The sequence below is a fragment of the Cryptotermes secundus genome, unplaced genomic scaffold (genome assembly GCF_002891405.2).
Source record: "Cryptotermes secundus unplaced genomic scaffold, Csec_1.0 scaffold136, whole genome shotgun sequence".
Classification (NCBI taxonomy): domain Eukaryota; kingdom Metazoa; phylum Arthropoda; class Insecta; order Blattodea; family Kalotermitidae; genus Cryptotermes; species Cryptotermes secundus.
Genome location: NW_019718618.1, coordinates 1796991 through 1818227, shown reverse-complemented (window position 1 = coordinate 1818227; position 21237 = coordinate 1796991). Strand labels below are relative to the sequence as shown.

Here is a 21237-nt window from a genome sequence, read left to right as displayed (position 1 = left end):
GGGTAATGAACCTTTAGGTTCTGTAAATAAATGGGAAGTTATTGAGCAGATGGGAGACTGACGGCTCCTCAAGAAGGGCTCAGCTCCGAGGAGTTAGTTAATTGGAAGGTAAAAAAAGTAAAGGCATCCCTCTAACAGGCCGTAGAGGCACATAGGGTTGTGAGATGTTGAGGTTCCCACATTTTCTAGACAATCGGCTCAAAGATGGCGGTGAATTCGTCAGCCTTACGCGGCGGCCACCCTTTACCCCCAACAATATTCCAAGAATATTCCTGGTACTCATTTCTGTCAGAGGCTGAGTCGACCCCAGGGCCATAGTGCGGCTGGAAGGATTAAGTCAGTTGTAATGCATATTATGATATGACGTCAATATGAAGAGACTTACTTATTTACTTCATCTGTAATTACCGTAAACGGCTTTAGTGGATTCGCTCCTGTCTTAAGATCTGTGGCAGGAACCGCCCCAGACGACTCGTTACAATAGAATGCTCAGCTCTGATCCTTAACGGTATTAGTTTATAATCCCAAGACGAACCCTCGAGGCTGAAAGAATAACTTACGTAGATTTATCTATATATTTGCTGATTTGACGTCGCTATCAACATATTAGACTGGTATGCTACAATGATTAATTAATAATCAAATGCAAAGGGTATGGAAAAAAAAGTGGTCGTGGCGGTTCAAATATTTTCCGGCATTTTTCTGGAGGTAATGGAGAACATGAAAAATCTCATAAGATTTTAGGTTTTCACGGCGGTGACTATGTAAAATGCCGTCTTCTTGGATGTGACGTCGTGTAGATATTATGTTAACCGACGTTTCGGAGGAACGTATCGCCTCCATCTTCAGAGTATAAGAAATAAGCGAGCGAAGAATCAGCGTGAGCAGATGGCTGCAGACTGCAGGTAGTTCCTCGTTGGCGGATTTTTATATACCCTGAAGATGGAGGCGATACGTTCCTCCGAAACGTCGGTTAACATAATATATACACGGCGTCACATCCCAGAAGACGGCATTCTTCATGAAAAATCTTGGTCACGACAGTGAGTCTCCTGGCTGGGATTTCAACCCTGTGCTTTCCCTCGACGTTCGTTCGAAATATGTTAACTGAAAAGATGTGAACCTGGAAAGGCCAATAATTGATCTAGCCATGAAAAGTAGGCAGCCGGAGGTACATCTCCTTCTGGACGTCACCTGTATGCAAGCTGAACACCCCTTTAACTGACAAAAGGGCGGACGCTTAGGAACTGGCCGAAAATACTGCAATTCAACCAAAAATGTAATATTTAAGATAATAAAGATCAACTCTGCAATATGAAGATTTCTCTCTTCTGGTGTGTAACATAGCGTCGTCCGTTGAAAATTCAACCGACGTTTCGGAGGGGAAAATCGCCTCCATCTTCATGATCAAAGAATACGTCAAGTAAGAAATCAGCGCGAAAGCAGGTGCCACCGCTGTGAGAAACTGAAATCCTATATAACTTTGCAATGGCGACGCATTTGACTAACACCGATTACATATATGTGACGTCATTAAATTCGTTGGCATAGTAAAAACCTAATTAATAACAACACAACCCAGGGGCGTTATTAAATTATATTATTCAACTCTAAAACAGTTTCGTACAAGCAGATGCAATGTAAGCATGGCAGTACTGCAACGCATGTAGGGCAGGCCCATTTGACTTCCCTAGCCACGTAACATAATGCCACTGGATATTAACTTAATTGAAACCTCTCTAACCGATGTCCATTTTGTAGTATCTAACGTTAAACTAATTTTAAATCTGTGTATGATATTTATATGACCTTCACTCGTAGAACGACGCAATCTATATATATGAATGGGGCAACAATGTTGTATAAAGGTGCTGAAACAACAGACGCCACAACTGACTTAATGCCTACATATTCCTTCTGTAAATGTTACAGTAATCTGTAATAACATGAAGAAATGTAAGTTTCATACCCTTACCTTGTCACATTGCTGCTGCTGCTGTTGCTACAGAAGACGCTTGCTGAATTGCGAGATGCACAGCTTCACCACACAAACATTATTGTATCTGACTAGTCTCGTTTTTGTTTAAGTTCCCACTAAAACCGCTGCAAGTGACCAAAATATTTACAGTAGCTTTCAGAAACACTTCACATCACCAACCAATAACATTCAACTAATTCTTTCCACGCTCTACGAGTCTCGACACTTATAGCGTCGTTAAATAATCACCTAAAAATTAGTCCACGTTTCTCACTTAAATTATGGATACGCACTATTTCGGAGTTCGAGTCCCGGCTGGGTCAACAATTTTCTCTTCTCCAAATCGTCCAGACCGATTCTGGGATCCACCCAACCTCCTATCCAAATGGTATTGGGGGCTCTTTCCCCGGGGGTAAAACTGCTGGGGCGTGAAGCTGACCACTCCCCTCCAGCTAGTGCCGAGGTCAAGAAAATGTGGATCTATACATCCACTCCCCCATACACCTCCATGGTGTAGTGCTTAATTCGTTAAGCACAGGGACAATTTTTTTTTACCTTCTACGTATTTAATTTAATAAGCACACCAAGACTATAATTCAACAAGTTGCCTTCATGACGCAGAACACATATTCAATTTCAGATTATCGAAGTAGTCACTATACACTGTTGCTTGGCGTGCGTGTTTACCTGCTCACTCCATCACACCGTTTCGAACACGGCGTCCTATACATCACAAGACAAACTGTAAAACAAATAGTAACCCAACAATTTTCAGTCCGCTAACCTTGAAGACATGTGCCATTACTTCGTGGAAACGCTAGTTTTTCTTTCGAAGTCCTGAAGTCAGGTGAAGCCACAAACACACGAATATTTTCACATAAACGAACCACTTCACTACACAGACCTGTAACCGGACACAGCGAAGACCGCCAAGAGAGCGCGCGTCTTTCTGCACAACTCGACAGTCATTTCTTTCGAGTTCCTTGCTTACCGGACGATTATGTCACATAGCGGCAGCACTGTTGTCCTACAAGCAATGAAAACATTAACTCCTTGAGAACAAGGTTGGTCTGTTTAAAACAACATTAATATATCACTAAATCTTTAAATCACTAGAAAATATTATTCTTTCATTACATTTACAATACATTTAATACATTACGTTATAACAAAGCTGCTTCCAAACTTGCACTAAATAAAATACTCACTCCTTTCGACAATCACAGATGCGCTTACGACAAGATTAGAGCAGGGATGCCAACGTTTAGAATCACTGAACTACACACCATGACGATAATGTTAAGACTTCTGGATTGCCTTATAATTTGTTTTGTGGCATACAAATTCGACGAAAATTATTCACATAACATGTACTTAAAGTATATATATATCTGAATGACACGAATTATATGGCGTATGTTGACTTTGCTTTTTCTTTTTTTTTTATTGCTAGTGGGGTGGGACTAAGTCCCTTGTACTGCGGCCACTTCTGGCCTATTGTACCAACCCCAGATGATAGGTGAGGTTGATTGTGGAGCAATTGGTGGAATGAAGATTGGCAGGGGAAACCCAAGTACTTGGAGAAAACCTGCCCCAGCGCCACTTTGTCCACCACAAATCCCACTTGACCAGACCCGGGCCGCCGCAGTGGGAAGCTAACGACTAACCGCTTGAGCTCTGGCTCGGCCTGGATGTTACGATGGGTTGGACATGTAGTTAGAATGGGAAGATATGCAACGTACCTACAGTGAATTTTGGCTCGGAAATCTCTAGAAATACCGCAAACAAATGGGAAGATAGCATTAAAGTGGAGTTTTGGGAGACATGTTAGGAAGACTGGCGAAGTTGGGTGAGGGCTGTATCCTCTGGCAGGCTTTTGTATCAGCTGTTTTCAAGGTTCCGGTTCTGCCAGCAGGGTTTATTTTTATAACATTTAGCCCTTCATTTTCTTTCCCTGGAAACAAATTAAACCGTGATGTAAAACGTTACAATTTCGATTTTGTAGGAGATAACTGAAACCGGATTTAACAAGTATTTATGTTTTCATGTAACTGAAGTGTGTAACGTCACGCAAGACCCTGTCAGCAATGACGTACTCCTACCCCACGCAATGCAGAACACAACGCGTTGTTTTCCTTCTTATTTTACAACATGATCCAGGTCCATTTAGAAACTTATATCCTGGGATCCGCGCCGTGAAGTCAGTCACGTTGTCACCAGACTTTTGGACGAACCTACTGCCTTCATCTTCAAGGGAGATTGAAATGACTGGCTCATTGGAACATGTTAATTGTTTTCTTTTGGGGGAGGGACACACGCGGTAACGTAGTTGGTAGAGGCACTGTTTTACAAGCCGGAAGGTCGCTAGTTCGATTCCTGATGTCACTGGGTTTTTTCAATTGACCCAATCCTTCCAGCCGCACTATGGCACTGGGGTCAACTCAGCCTCTGACAGAAATGAGTACCGTGAATCTTCCTGGGGGTTAAAGGGCAGTTGGCACTTAAGGTTGACAACCTTACCGCCATCTGTGAACCAACTTTCTAGAAAATGTCCCATTTGGGTTATGTTTCTAACTCTCTTACTATATGTTAATTCCTTTGTAATTATGAATTATATGGATTATAATCCATCCAAGTGTATTTTATCATCTGTCTCACAACTTTTAATTCATCAGTTGTTTATTCTGATTCTGCCTTTTGATTTCGTTGTCTGCCATTCACTAGAGATTGAGGTTAACAACAGCCATTACTGTTTAAGCAATCCGAAATTTAAGAAAAAGAAATTCTTCACAGTAAATCAAAGGTGAAACTTTCCTGTATACACACAATCCCTACTGTTAGCAGCTCGTCCCCTCTTCTACCTACTTGCTGCTACTGCTACTACTTGGGAATGGTAGCTGCACTTACGTTACTCCCTTGATGGAATGGGGTGTCCAAGCCGGTCTTTCAGCAAGAAAAACTGAATCTCCAAAGGAGCAAGCATTTAATAACAGTTAGACCTAAATTCATGACATACAACAAACAATAATAACAATAAACAATAAATAAGACTCAAAACATGCTTCAGTACTTCAAAAATGCATATGCAACAAAACTATGTCCTCCGCCATTTTGGTGGATCTAGACAGAATAAAATAACACACAAAGTAACCACACAGAATCGTCTACCTACCCCAGAGAAAATATGACCAAAATTCGTGTAACACAGCGAGTGGAACCAGATCACAATGTTACCCCATTATATGGTTGTACAACAACTTTAAAGGAGGCAGGAGCAAAAAGTAAAGATAAAGCTATCCATGTGACAGTCCGTGGAGGCCCCTTGGGTTGTGAGACGCCGAGGCTCCCATATTTTCTCTAGACAATCGGCTCACAGATGGCGGTGAGGTTGTCAGCCTTACGCGCCGGCCGCCCTTTACCCCCAAGAATATTCCTGTTAGAGACTGAGTCGACCCCAGGGCCATAGTGGGGCTGGAAGGGTTAGGTCAGTTGAAAAAATCCAGTGACCTCATCGGGATTCGAACCAGCGACATTCTGGCTTGTAGCATAGTGCTACCGGGGCAGTAGCAAGCCAAAAGAAATAACAGTATAAGGCCAGACAAGAACTCTTGGTCACAACTTCCCCTAATGAAAAACATAACCTTACAAAGAGGAGGCCCCTTGCCCTCAACGGCCCGAGCGAGGAGTCCAAACACAATTTTGAAAGGCCAGTTGAAACAGAATTTAGGGGCCAAGTTCACCCCACTGCTGGCAAGCAATGCCCTCTGCCCTATCTCCACCCACACCGCCACACGTCTTCCTTTCTAAACAAGGGAGGAAGGGGAAATCACGTGGTATAGGGAATGATGGGATAATGGTAAACGAGTGATGACACTGATGCCTTGGGGGGGGACATGGATGAGTGGATACCGGGCCAGGGGGGCTCTACTCCTGAGCCATCCAAAGAGAGAAAATGGCTCAACTGAATATTCACATTGTGACATTGTTGTCTTCTGGATTACAACATACAGTCTGACACAGTGTTACCAACGTTTCAGAGGAAGACACTGTAACTTTTACCCTGATGATGGAGGTAGTCAGGTAATGGGCTCCTCTGAAATGTCGATAAGAAAACTATATGGCTTCACACCCCATCAGAAGTAATCTTCCAAATTATGTCACACTAAGAAATCAAGAAATTATCAGATCTTCAGTGAACGTGAAGAATGGATTCTGACCACAGCCTGCCTGCTAAGTTTCCACTCATTCATCAACAGGTTGTCTTTAAAAAATGATTATGTTTAAGTAAATATTTATAATTAACTATAGATAAGACTCAAAACTTGTACATGTAATATGCCTCCTATTCTGAAAAAACTCAAGATGTGATCTGATGTACAAGTAAATAACAGGCCTACAGGTTGAATACCCATATTATTTGTGTGAAATGTTAAATCTCGAAACTGGTACTTTAAAGTACAGGGGGCTTCCAAGCATTTTATTATCTAACTTGCTTATTTATAAACAAAACACTAATCACAGTGACTATCACATATCACCATCCGAAACTTTTAGACTAATTAATTAACTGACCCTAGTAGTACAATTTCTATCTCTTGTACTGCCAAGTTGTCATTTTTGATTCTCAGCGCTGCTCTGTTTAAGGGGTACAGGTGCCCCTGGAGTGGCACTAGATGGTGAGCAGTCAGCTCCATGTTCCGGCTGCATTATTCTCAAGGAAAGTGCCCCAGGTACCAATAGGATGAAAGCCTGGGTGGGCTCCGGAGCCTCCAGCTATAGGTAAGGAGTTTATATATATATATATATATATAAACTCCTTCCGGGATAGCTCAGTCGGTATAGCGACTGGCTGGATGGCCGAGGGGTCGGAGTTCGAGTCTCGGTAGGGGCAAGATTTCTCTCCTCTCCACGTTGTCCAGACCGGTTCTAGGGGCCCATACAGCCTCCTATTCAGGGGTACCGCAGGGTAAAGGGGCAGGGGCGTGAAGCTGACCACTCACTTCTAACTAATATAATATTGGCAAGAATATGTGGACCTATACATCCATTCCCCATAACGTCTTCATGGCGTAGTGCTTAATTAGTTAAGTATAGGGCCAACTTTACCTTTTATGTGAACTCTTTTAAGAACTTGGAATGTACAAAAAATATCTCCAATTTGAATATGTACTTGGGGCACGCGGTAGCGTAGTTGATTGAGGCACTATGCTACAAGCCGGAAGGTCGCGGGTTCAAGTCCCGATGAGGTAATTGGATTCTTTTCAATTGACCTAATCCTTCCAGCCGCACTATGGCCCTGGGTTCGACTCAGCTTCTAACGGAAATGAGTACCGGGAATATTCTTGGGGGTAAAGGGCGACCTGTGCGTAGGGCTGACAACCTCACCGCCATCTGTGAGCCGATTGTCTACAGAAAATGTGGGAGCCTCAACATCTCACAATCCTATGGGCCTCCACAGCCTGTTACAAGTATACCTTTACTTACTTACTTTGAATACGTATTTCATAAGAAAATTCTAACATACGCTACATGATGTCAGATACAGCAGTTTTTGTGAGGATGAAATCTTTTTTTACACTTGGCATTCCTAGGGTTAAGATTCCTACAAAAATGTCATCGATTCCACAGGGATTAGAACCCTGAATTTTCATAAATAAATCCGCGATGAGTGGCTACAGGCTGTACAGAAACTGAAGTGTCCACATGTCGACAAGAGATATTTTAATCGAGTTCTTCGAGAAGACGGGCCAGCTCCTGGGGGGATGCGACTGGAACCGAACACGCCTGATGTCTGCACACGTAGGCAGCAGCCCTTCCTCCGAGCGGCTTCATCCGCCTTATCACCTCACACCGACGGTACAGCACGCTGTCATCTCTGCCGTCTGCCAGCGCCAGGACTCGGCCCGGAATCAGTCTGCCGTACACGACTTCCAGAAGGTCCTTCGTGTCCTGAGAATCGGGAGGTCCAGCGACGAACACCTGGTCCACAAGCACACAATATGATGATAGTAGCTCAGCTACTCTGGACATTCCTACCGAGCAAGCTCAAGCAGTAAAGCTCCTGAGGTGCCGAGTTCGAATCTCGGGTCGGAATACCGCCTATCTGAGGTTGTTCGTAGTTTTCCCTCAAGTCTCTCTTGACAAATGCTAGGATAATACCTTTAATTAGGCCACGACCGCTTCATTCAGCATCCTTTCTAATTCAGTATTCACTTGGCCTGTCGTGATAACAGACTGACTGTGTCGTAAAACAGCTCACAAAGAAATATATGCCACTACCATATTTGCTAATGACAAAAAAAAACTCCGTGGCCTGTAGTCCGCAAGCGAACTATACCGACCGAGCGACCGCCGCTTGTCGGCAAAGTTCGTGCCAAATTTAGCGGATAGAGGGTGTCGCGTGGTCAGCGCAACGGATGCCCACGGCCGTCAATCTCGGTTTTCTACACCGGAGCAGTTATTTCTTTGAAACTGTTCCTCAATCATCCTGAGCAGACCCCGTTCCAGGCCGACTACTTCTCAGAAAATATGGTAGCGCCGGGAGTCGAACCAGGAACCTCTTGATCTGTAGCCAGGAACTCTGACCACTAGACCACAGAGGCGATCTTTGTTACTGACCACTCATCTAAATTTCGTCGTCTCAGTTCTTAATGAGTATACGTATCTCCATATTTTCTGGGATAGGAAAACCAAGGATACAATGAATGTGAATAGTTGAACAGACGAGACAGAAAAAAGGGGTGATCTTACGTTCTAATTTCTATTATGATTTGAGCCAGTTAAGGAATTAATGCATTTATAACCTGAAAAATAATGAGAACTGGCTCTATCTAGACGCGTGTTGAGTCCTGCCATTCTGTTCCATTTCTTTTTAGGTTCAATAACATTCATTCCTGCTTCCTGTCAATCCTCTTTACTCTTGATTGGTATGCACTACGCTACGCTACAAGCCGGAAGGTCGCGGGTTTGATTCCCCGATGAGGTCATTGGAGTTTTCAAATTAACGTGATCCTTCCAGCCGCACTATGGCCCTGGGGTTGGCTCAGCCTCTAACAGGAATATTCCTGGGGGAGGTAAAGAGCGGCTATGCTGTGTCCAATCTTTCCACTAAGTGACAAAATTAATTTTTTGTGGGCTACTTTACGATACTGTCAATAGCAACACTACGTACGAGTATATATGGCGTTCACTGGTATGACAGACGAACTGGAAAGGATTCTGAAGGAGGCGGTGGCGCCTAACCGAGAAATTACGCCGGCATTTGCGTGAAAGCGTGAAATCCCTCAGTCAGGATAACCACGTGTCGCGGCCGAGACTCGAGCAGAACACCTCAAGATAGAGTACACAACCCTGTCTCCAGTGACATAACGACACAAACCAAACAGACTTAAGTATCTGCATTACTACTGCATTAACGCCTAAACCCGTTACGTTTCGGGTTCTCACAGAAGCAACTATAAACGCTTTCTTCTGGGATGCGTCGTCGTGTAGTCCGGTAGAATTTCGGTGACGCTTCGGAGAAACCCACTGCCTACATCTTCAGGGCCAGAAGATAATTTGTTAAGCAAGCTGAGTAATTTTTTCCCGTTAGTTGCTTAGCATATTTTCGACCCTGAAGATGGAGGTAATACATTTCTCCGAAAAGTCTGTGGTATTACAGCGGACGACACGGCGTCATATGCCAGATGAGAGCATTCTTCACTGTTTTCTCCTCCTGTGACTTGCCTCTTTCCCCCAGCACAACAGAATTCAGGAACAGTATAACCAAAAGCTTTTTTTTTAATTCGCATAGTGGGGGGTGGAGTCCAGTTGGGTCCACTCGGCACAGCGGCCACTGATTGGCCTACTGTACCTGCCCCGGGTGATTATGATGATGGAGAATTTGGTGGAATGAAGACTGGCAGGGGAAACCGAAGTACTCGGAGAAAACCTGCCCCAACGCCACTTTGTCCACCACAAATCCCATTTGACCAGACCAAGGATCGAACCCGGGCCGCCGCGGTGGGAAGCCAGCGACTAACCGCTTGAGCTATGGCGCGGCCTCAACCAATAGCTTACTTGTATCGGGGAATCATAGTAGCACATGAGCGCTGACGTCATTTCGGGCAGCGCGATGGGCACTCCAGTCAGTCTTGTCCTAAAGGCCGTGAACAGCCTCGCGGCCCGGTCGCGAAGCTCTGGCCGGTCCAAGAAGGAATACAGCCGCAGAAGGTTGCTGGCCGCTACAGAATTACCCGAAGGCTCGGCTCCGTCTTGATCTGCGAACAACAGAAAGAACTTCACATGACAATATGGCGCCAGTAGCTGTTACACGGGATGTAGCTGAAAGGTGTGGGCAGACTTTCACATACCAAAACAAGAAAAGATCTGCATATCAACATGTGTCCGGAAAGTTTAATTTGTGAATTATATTTAAAAGAGTGTATTTATAATAAGCAGACCACCTGTGTGGTCTAGTGGTCAGAGTTTCTGGCTACAGATCCAGAGGTGTCGGGTTCTATTAGCAGATTTTCTGAGAAGCAGTGGGTCTGAAACGGGGTCCACTCAACCTCGTGAGGATAACTGAAGAGCTATTTCAAGGAAAGAGCGGCTCCGGTCTACAAAACCGAGATTAACAGCCGTGGGGATCCGTTGCGCTGACCACGTTGCCCCATCCTTTGTGTCCAATGGGCTCTCCGGTATGGCGATTCTCAGTCCCGTTTTACGTGGAAAAATTTAATGTAATTTTCTAATAATTATATAATGAAATGCGTCATTATCTGATAATGCTACACTATGATAGTGTAGCACCAAAGATGCTGGGTGATGTATAGGACACAGATAATATATATTAAGCCACTGTAAACAGTGTGAATCTCTGTTAATTCTTTGGTGTTACTGATTCGTGTGACGGTAATGCGCCCCAAAATTCCGCCACAATTTTCGCTGGCCAGAATAAATTTTAAACAACATTCTTAGGTGGGTATCCGAAATGTATGGGGTATCCAGACCTTGACTGCATTAGGGATACGCAGACTAACAGAAATTCTTAAGACTGGAATGAAACTGGATAGCTACTTAAATTTCAACATTACTGACATGTTTTATCATGAATGAAAATAGATGGTGGTTTAAAGGACTTTTGGCCTTTACCTATTTTACATTCTACGAACTCCAACTCAGATAAAAAGATGTTATTTTTGTTGTGGTTGCGCCAAAATATATATATTTTGTCGTATTATATATATATATATATATATATATACTTATTGCATATACAGCGTGCACCATTTAAAATGAAAACCAGAGAACAGTCACGTATTACAGTACATAAATTAAATCAGAAGGTGTTCTTCTCGTGTAACTGAGTGACTCAGTATTTCTCAATCTGGTTGCTAGGCTGCCGCAGTCGACAGTCGCACAGAAGCTCCGCAAGAGCGAGCAGGGTGTCTTCATCCTCGAAACACTATTTCGCATGGAAATAATTTGCTACTCTGCGCGAAACATTTAGCAGGAAAGTGCCGAATAAGCCAACACTATTAATTATTATTATTATTTTTGTTGGTTATTTAACGACGCTGTTCATATGGACCATACAATGTGAGATTATAGGACGAGTAATGAACTTGGAACAGCTATTAAAATGAGAATCAGTACTGGAACTGAGATACTCGGAAAAAAACCCGCCCCAACACCACTTTGTCCACCACAAATCCCATATGAACTGAGCTGGGATCGAATCCGGACCGTTGGGAAGCCGGTGACTAACCGCCTGAGATATGTCACGGCCAGTAGCAATATATATGCCACTTTAAGCTTGAATATATTGTAGTGGCGCTTGCGTTTAAAACGGAACATCCTGTATATATATTAGTCCCGGCGCCCACCCACAAAGATAGCTACATGTGCTGCATCAAACTATTACAAGCAATTTGTGTCTGCTGACATGACGTTTCAGATGCAGAAAATCAGTGCGACTGTCCCACTGCAGTGGCACTTGGCATTGCGCACATCTTCACGAGTACATAAATGTCTCGCCAAACATACTGCTGCGCCCGCCTATCAAGGAAATGTATATCTGGATATTAAACCCGATTTTTGTGCCAATCCAACTGCGTCACTTGACACGATGAGAGAGTTACGAGTTCTACCGTGTTAATTGATAAGTTAAGAGTTCAACGCTCCTGTTATAATTCGAGGAGAATTCCGATATCCAGACAAAAATATACCGCGGAAATGAAGAGCCCGATGTGACATCTGGGGGGGGGGGTTTACACGCACAAAACGAGGATAATATTGCGCGCGCAGCATTAAAAGCGAACATTTATTAAGTAAACGTAAAAAATATTTCAGACTGTATCTCCTTCCAGTTAGGTCCTGGCTATAGATCCTGAGGTCCGGGTTCGATTCCCCGCGCTACCTGAGAAGTAGTGGGTCTGGAACGGGGTCCACTCAGCCTCGTGAGGATAACTGAGGAGCTATTTCAAGGAAATAGCGGCTCCGGTCTAGAAAACCGAAATTAACGCCGTGGGGATTCGTTGCGCTGACCACGCGACAGCCTCTATCCGCAAAAGTTGGCACTAACTTCACCGACAAGCGGCAGTTGCTCGGTCGGTATAGTTCACTTGCGGACTACAGGCCACGGAGTTTGTTTTTGTTTATCTCCTTTAAATTAAACCTACTTAACTTCTGATCTTTGGATAGCATAATCAGTATAGTGACTAGGTTACTGGCCTGACGATACAGAAATCGGAATTCAATTCCCGGTAGAGGAAAGGGATGTTCCTCTTCTCCACAGCGTCCAGACCGACTCCAAGGGGACCAACTAATCACCTGTCCAACGGGAACAGGGGGTGGAGTTACATAGATCAGTACAGTCTTAACCTCGGCAGGTGACCGAAATCAGTAGACAGCATCACGCCCCGGTTGTTCTAACTGATCTCCATCAAGTACTAAGAATGTATGGAGCCATACCTCCATTCTCCCACGTCATGTTGTGGTGCTTAATTAAGCACAGGGACTTTACTATCCGCCTACATCTGTCACTCAGCTTTGGGATTGTTTGGGAGACCGAACGATCCTACACCTCCCGGAATTAACATCTTACGAAACGTTGCGCAGTCTTAAACAGGGCTCTGAGAGGAATATTTGCACTTAAGGGAGAGGCTGTAGAAAACTGCGTAAGGATACGCTTCGTGATTTGTGCTCGTAGTCAACATAAGATGTTATTACGATGCTCAAATTAACGAGATGGGGTGAGCACATAGCACGCACGCGCGATAAGCCCACTCATCTCGGTGTAGTGCCGGGGTGAACGTATGTGTGAAGCTATGCCTATGCTTTCCCATGCGTCTTCATGGTGCAGTGCTGAACTCACGGACAATTGGACATTTCGTTGTGAATTATACAAGTTCACGTACCGGCACGTACGTGACTACCTAACCGTAAATCAAGCAAAATAATGTTCCAATCCGTTTGGAGTCTACCAATGTTTCGGAGGAACATGTCGCCTCCATCTTCAGGGTCGAAGTACAGTGGGCGAGCGGAGGCGAAGGTATAACCTACTTCCCACATCTACACGGTGCAAAGGCATGTCGCAAGGAACATATCGATTTTCTGTACAATTCACAGCTATTAAAATCACAACATTCTGGGCTGTAACGCCGCGTAGTTCAGAGATCGCCTGGGGTTACGGAGAAAAACATCGGCTCCGTCTTCAGGGTCTACGAGTAATCGAAGAAAGGACCAGAAGCAGACGGCAAGCTCGGTTGGTTTCTTGCTTGGCTTACTCTTCGACCCTGAAGATGGAGGTGATATCTTCCGTTGAAATGCAGGGCTATCTCTGAAGCACACGGTGCTACAATACACAGCCACCGCCGTGAGAACATCAAATCCAATTTACAGCCAGAACCTGAATGTAGTTCATGGGGTTGACGTACTTTGTGGGGGCGCTTCCCATCATGCAGTACACAAGTGCTGACAAGGGGACTCTATTTACAGCTACTGGACCACCCCGCTCATTATGTAGTTCTCACTGGCTCAAGTCCAACCGACAAACATCAGGAAAGTTCTCCAAGCATCTTACATGGAACACAACAGTTTTCGGCGCCCACGCCACGCGAAAAATTAATAAAAAACCCGTGGCTATTATTGTCCGTCTAAAACACATCTGAGAGCATGTCACACCTTGAGTAGGAGAACTTAACGGTACAGAATTCCTGTGCGGTCAACGATGTCTCCAGCCTGGCGAATTCGGTTCACAGCGTATGTTTACAACAAACGCTAATCAATTTCTAATGATCATGCAACGATCATGCGGCGTTGCGACGGGCTGATCCCCCGTCCAAGGAGTCCCACGGACTGTTGAGCCATAGTGAGAGACAGAGATCCTAGATGATAGTAATTTAATTGGGCAGGGTGGGGAAATGGTCGTGGCCAAATTTAAGGTACGACACCGTTATCTGATTGGAAAACTGAGCAAAACCCTCGGGTGTTCCTGCTGAGATTAAAAACGGACACCTTTCGAATACAAGTCAAAATCATTTTCGACCTCAGCCAATTCCTTCGGTAACGAGTCACGAGTATTTCTTAGAGTGCCTCGCATCTCCAGACCATCAATTCTGAGCCCACACACAATCCTACAGAGCACGGAAACTGTCTCTCTTTCAGTGCCCAAATTCTTGCCAATTTTACGGACAAACACCAAGGAGTCTGAGCTGTTGAAACGTAGTTAAGGACGGATTTAATCAGGTTCTGACGAAACTGCAGGGGCCAAATATTTTTACAGAAACCAGCAGATTAACTTAACTCCGTGGCCTGTAGTCCGCAAGCGAACTATACCGACCGAGCGACAACCAGCAGATTATTAAGACAATAAATTAAGTGGAAAGTAATGTCACTGTACTCATTTATATTTATTTGAGGTTTGTTTTCCTATGAGGAGGCGAATGAGAATATCTCCCCACCGCAGCCATGCGAGTCGGCCAAGGTGACGAAACTGGAACCTGGAGCGTGGGCCACTATGGCACTGGGGGGGGGGGNAGGCATAAATACAGGAACCTGGTCCTCCATGTTGGGTGTTGGACCCATGGCTGATGACCTGACTGTGTAAAAGAATTAAAAAGGTAAAGTTGTCCCTGTGCTTAACTAACTAAGCATTACGCCACGAAGGCGTATGGTGGAGTAGATGTATAGAGCCACATTTTCTTGACCTCGGCACTAGTTGGTGAGTGGTCAACTTTACGCTCCGGCCTCTTTATCCGGTACCCATTGTGTATGAGGTTGGCTGAACCCCAGAGGCGGTCTGGGCGATTGGAAAAGTGAAAATCTTGACCCTACCGGGACTCGAACTCCAATCCTTCAGTCGTCCAGCCCGTAGCCAGTCGCTATACCGACTGCGCTAGTCTGTAACAGAATTACTGTTGTGAAATCCAAAGAAGTGAAAACCGGATGCAATCTGGAAGAATCTTCTGAGGAGGGATACACAGACAGACAGCATTGCGACCGCATAAGCCTACTTTTATTTTTTTCAAAACAAAGAACGTACGATAAAAAGAAAAAGAAACAGCGATGACCGCTTGGCCGAGACATTCTGTCGGCTATGCATTAAAATGTATTTAACCGGTCTACAATAATTCGTGAAAGGGGCGGGACACGCGGTAGTGTAGTTGGTTGAGACACTATGCTACAAGCGAGGCGGACGAGCATTCAAGCACTGGAACCTATATTGCAGCCCATTCGTGGAAAGGGGCTGAACCTTTGGCTGACTGAGTGAATTTCGTACGGTGGCAATGCGCCTGCCTATACGTCCCACTTGATGGACTGGCCAAGAAGCACGTACCATAGCTAGAACGTGGGCTGTACTGCCCTTATTTGGCGACGTGTGACATTCACAATTACATGACAGACATTATCCTTTGAATATGACTCATTTTGAGTCAGTCGGGGAGACATTCAGAGAAATCCTTCCAGGCAAGTACAACACTTTGAAAATACGTGTATATTAGGCTATGGTGTGGGTCGTGACGTACTGTAATGGGGTTATTTAAAATAAAGTTATATTCATGGAGTTCTGGCATGCCAGACAGATTTAACAATACACGTGCTTTCGGATTATGTAGTGGCAGGCGGAGAAGCGTTTCGCGAAACTTTTCGTGACTCTGGGTGCGAGATTAGGGGAATAACATCACAGACTGAGGGACTTTGAGAACAGGCCGCTGAGGAGAATATTTGGGCCCAAGAGTGGTGAAATAATAGGCGGTTCGAGAAGACTGCCTATTGAAGAGCTTCGTAACTAATATAACTAGAATGTTCACGTCAGGGATGATATGATGGGCCAGGCCCGAAGCACGCATGGCGGCAGACAAATGCACATAGGGTTTTGTTATAAAACCAAAAGGAAAGAGACAACTATGAAGGAACAGACGTAGGTGGGAGGATGATATTAAGACGGATCTTGTAGCATAGTGTCTCAACCAACTGCGTTACCGCGTGCCCCTACAGAAATACGATAACAGTACTAAAAGTGATAGACCAGTAAGAGAATTAGGGCAGCAGACAGTCCCACTGAGAACACCTGCCCATTAGCAACCAGAGAGTTTGGGGTGGATTTCGCCTCCCTCGTGTCGAATACTAGTTAAAACTACTTCCACCTCATTTACAGGGCTCTCGATTCAGTTCCAAAATGACTACTGGAAATTCCAGTCCGGTAACACTGTCACAGTACAGTTCTCGCAAAGTAAACGGCTGATATATTTTCCGGAGTAGCCTGCATGAAACGGAAATTGGAAATTAAAGGTACTAATCTACAAAAAACAAAAGGAGAAACATAAGTCCGTCCCAGTTTGGCAGAGCGAGAGTTCCTGTGCAGAACGGAACACTGAACGTTAGATCTGGGGTTCTCACTGCAGTAGCTATGCAAACTTCCCAACTTCTTGGATGTGGGGCCCTGTATTTTTTCTCTGCGTCATGTTATGACACCATCAATAATACTGTACAATATTCTATAACGTTTGGGGTACCCACGAAAGTAATGGCTTATTTAAATGTGTACATGAAACCAACAGTAGAAGTCCGCATAGGTAAAACATCTGTCTGATAATTTTCCCATCCATAATCGTCTAAAACATGGAGATGCTTTAACGCCACTGTTTTTCAATTTTGCTTTAGAATATGCCAGTAGGAAGGTCAAGGAAAACCACGTTGAACTGAAATTAAACGGGACACATCAAAACCTCATTCAGGAGGAAATTAAGAGGAGACTGAACTCGGGTAATGCTTGCTACCATTCAGTCCAGAACCTTCTGGTCTTCTCGTCTGATGTCTAGAAACGTAACAATTAGAATACACAAAACTATAATTCTGCCTGTGGTTCTGTATGGGTGTGAAACTTGGTCTCTGACATTAAGGGAGGAACATAGACTGAGGGTGTTTGAGAACAGGGTGCTGAGGAGAATATCTGGACCGAAGAGGGATGAAGTGACAGGAGATTGGAGAAAACTGCATAATGAGGAGCTTCATAACTTGTACTCCTCTCCAAGTATAATTAGAATGAGCAAGTCAAGGAGGATGAGATGGGCGAGGAATATAGAGTGCATGGGAGAGAAGAGGAATGCACGTGGGGTTTTGGTGGGAAATCCAGAAGGAAAGAGACCACTATGAAGACAAGGACGTAGATGAGATAATATTAAAAAAGTGTCTTAGAGAAATAGGATTGGGTGGTATGGCCTGGATTGATCTGGCTCAGGACAGAGACTTGTGGCAGACTCTTGTTAACATTGTCATGAACCTTCAGGTTCCATTACATGCTAGAAAATTCTTCTTAGTAGCAGAGGAACTGTTGGCTTCTCAAGAAGGGCTCGGATCCATGGAGTTAATTAATTAAATAGTTAGTCAACAGCGTCAGATGATGAGCTTCGAACACAGGATCTCCAAAATAAAAGTCTAGCTACTCAAGCCTGCTGGATTACATTCCATCATAGATGCCATTTATGTTCTATCTGAAAAAAAAAGTAGTTATCTTCTCAAATGTGACGCGCTGTGTTCCGGTAGAAGTTCCCGCGATGTTTCGGAGGAACATACTGCCTTAATCTGCAAGGCTGAAGTGTAAGGCAAACAGGTATGCAGCATGAAGCAGGTGGCAAGCAAAACTTGGCTTACTCTTCGACTCTGATGACTGAGGCAATAATTTCCTCCGAAACGTCAGTGATCTACCGGAGTACACGGCCTCACTCATATCCCAGAACATCCTTTATATAATAAACGTGAATTCTTCTCAGCACTTACTCTTGAAGCATCTAACAACGAATCAGAACTGATTAGTTTACATTCATCTCGTCCCGTTCTGAATGTCAGAAACTTTCGTCAGACGAGGCATTAACGGATTGCGAGAGATAACGGAACTGGAGAGACGGAGAGAGATTTCCGGTCTTGCGAGGTGCCCGTCCTCAAACTCGCAGACTCCGTATGTTTTAATAATAATTTGGCCTTGAAGAGAGGTTAGGATTTATGTGCGCTTGACACAGGCAATATGGCCGCTGGGGATATACTCCAAGCATAAATATTATGACGTGCAGACGGAAATTAGCAAGTGCCATCTCGACGCCGGGATCGCATCCTGCAGGTAACTGCTTTTCGTGACGTCTGCTTCATTTCGCTTTGCTGATCCTGTTCCAATTTCAGTACGAATCTATTTCCCAGTCATTATTAACGCAGATTTTGCAATTAATTCAGGCGACGCCAAATGAATCATCGCGTTTGTGAATAAATGGGGCGTCGTACCGACAGCGCCGTTCGCTTATTGGGGGTGGGGACGCGGAGGCTCGGTTCCAATCTCGGACGGGGCACCGGCAACACTTACTGAGGATTTTGAGGACCGCGCCATAGCTCAAGCTGTTAGTCGCTGGCTTCCCACTGCGGCAGCCCGGGTTCGATCCCGGGTCTGGTCAAGTGGGATTTGTGGTAGACAAAGTGGCGCTGGGACGGGTTTTCTCCGAGTACTTCAGTTTCCCCTGCCAATCTTCATTCCACCAAATTCTCCATCATCATACTCACCCGGGGCAAGCTACAATAGGCCAATCAGTGGCCGCTGGGCCGAGTGGACCCAACTGCACTCCCCCGCCACTAAGCGAATTTAATTTTTTTTTTTGCTGAGGATTATCATGATTTAACTCAGCCACTCCAGGAAAATGTAGGGATAGTAGCTCGAACTAGTCAACGACAATTTCCTTCCAAGTTCTTTCTAATTCATTCTCCTATTTGGAGGGACACATTCTAGCTACTAACACCCCCGTAAACTAATTCCCTACACTTCATGGCACACACCAGTGGCTCCAAAACCCGTTCATTCTGACTACCTTACTACGAATGAGTACGTTTGAGGCCTCGTGACATATCAAAATGACATCATTCTATTTAGAAATGTTAGAAAAATAAATATTAATGAACCTTAATCACTATATTTCGTGATGTGGCATCGTATAGTTAGGTGAAAATTCACCGACGTTTCAGAATAACATATTGCCACCATTTTCAGCGTCGAATATACTGTCACGATTGTTACGGAGTGACTATAGACGGGGTTTGGATTGGAATCGGATTTACTGAACATTCACATACAGTAACTACAGCATTAACCATAATTCACACACTCTAGCACGCACTAAGCCTTCTAAGTCTGCTGTCTCTTCACTGGTTGTCGCCTGGTAACGGCTTCCAATGCCGTAGCTTTCTCAGCTTCCGTGCTCACGTCCTTACAGGCCGGCGACTGTCTCACAACCGACTTCCAAGCTGGCGGCCATCTCACAGCAACTCTTTTGATGACTGACGTCTCAAGACTCTCGTAAGTCAAAGTCAAAGTTACTTCGACTGGCAGTTCACCGCCCATCAGTTCGTCTTGGCGTGAAGCCCCTTAGGATCCACGACCAGAGACTTTTTCCAACTGAACACTTGCGGTAATAGTCCTTATGGAACATCCTCTCTGAAGAGAAGATGGGTTTGTCTGTTACGAATACGCTTGGCTTTTCGTCAGTGTATATTTCACACATATACCATGTTATTGAAAAAATTTCCTTTCGCACTATATACAAGTCCTCTGTCAATGCAGGCTTTGCAGAGCAGATAGTGCCTAACTTACGTATCTTACGCTACAAGGGCAGCTCAGTCGACTCTCATAATCGCAGCTGTTTCTAGTTATTACATCCTCGGCACGGAACGAAAAGAAAGCACCTCTCCCTCTCCCAATAGTTCTCATATTGTTACGCCAAACAGCTTTCGTACGGACCGCGTAGAGAACACCATTCCTGTTAGCGCTTACGGCAATTACCTAGTAACGGCCTCTGTTTACAAAATCATTACTTAGCAACGGGTCTATATGCCACAAGATGCTACTGAGGAAGCAGCAGGCTGCGCCCAGACAGTCGTCATTCGCTCCCTCTGAGGTCCAAATATTCCTCTCAGCACCCTGGTCACAAATGCCCTACATTTATACTCGTACTTCTGTTTTAGGATGAAAAATCTACAGAGATATTGGGTTTTCGGACTTTATCCATCGCCCTGGTTTTTAAGATAACTAATAAAAACACGACGTTTCGGAAACAGATTCAGTTTCCGAAACGTCGTGTTTTTTCTTGGTTATCTTAAAAACCAGGACGATGGATAAAGTCCGAAAACCCAATATCTCTGTGTGTTATACACCATCGTCAGAATCCTATAGTAACTATACGAAAAATCTAGTTTCACACCCATACAAAGCAAGAGATAAATCTATAATTTTGCATGGGCCTATTTTGATAGTTACGTTTAGAGATAACGTCCACCTAAGATTTCTAGTTGAACCCGGATGTGACCGTGTAACCCTTCACACCTTCCACACGGACTGCACGGAGGCAGGTCGGATGCTGGATTGGAGGTTCCCACGGAGATTATTATGAAGAGCGGAGTCGTCTGGTGGGTAATGCCGTGTGGTTCGGACGGAGTACGACGTTTCGAAGGAACCTACTACATCCATCTTCAGAGTCGAAAAGTAAACAAACAAGCAACAATGTAAACTCAGCCTGCTGTCCATTTCTGCTGGTTTCTTCCTTAGCATAATCTTCGACCCTGAAGATGGAGGTGGTAGGTTCCTCCGAAATATCGGTCTCTCTCCGAATTACACGGCATTACAACCAATGAAAGCTATGTTCGAGTCCGTACATGTGTGCTCAGCGAGAGAGCCTTCGCACATTCGCTGTCACAGCTGTTTTAATTATATCGAAAAACGTGAGAGTTACGGGGACGTTTCC

At 44.6% G+C, this 21237-nt stretch overlaps 1 protein-coding gene across 1 annotated transcript in view; it reads right to left on the bottom strand.

The window, feature by feature from the left end:
• Positions 1-7395: 7395 nt before the first annotated feature.
• The window catches only part of LOC111861775 (spermatogenesis-associated protein 20), a 47224-nt gene continuing 33382 nt past the window's right edge, over positions 7396-21237 (bottom strand). The window contains exons 11-12 of the mRNA XM_023846620.2: positions 10037-10236; positions 7396-7957 (exon numbers count right to left, since the gene is read on the bottom strand). Of these exons, the coding sequence (XP_023702388.1) occupies positions 7700-7957; positions 10037-10236 (458 nt within the window). The 3' untranslated portion in view covers positions 7396-7699. The remainder of the gene's footprint in view (positions 7958-10036; positions 10237-21237) is intronic.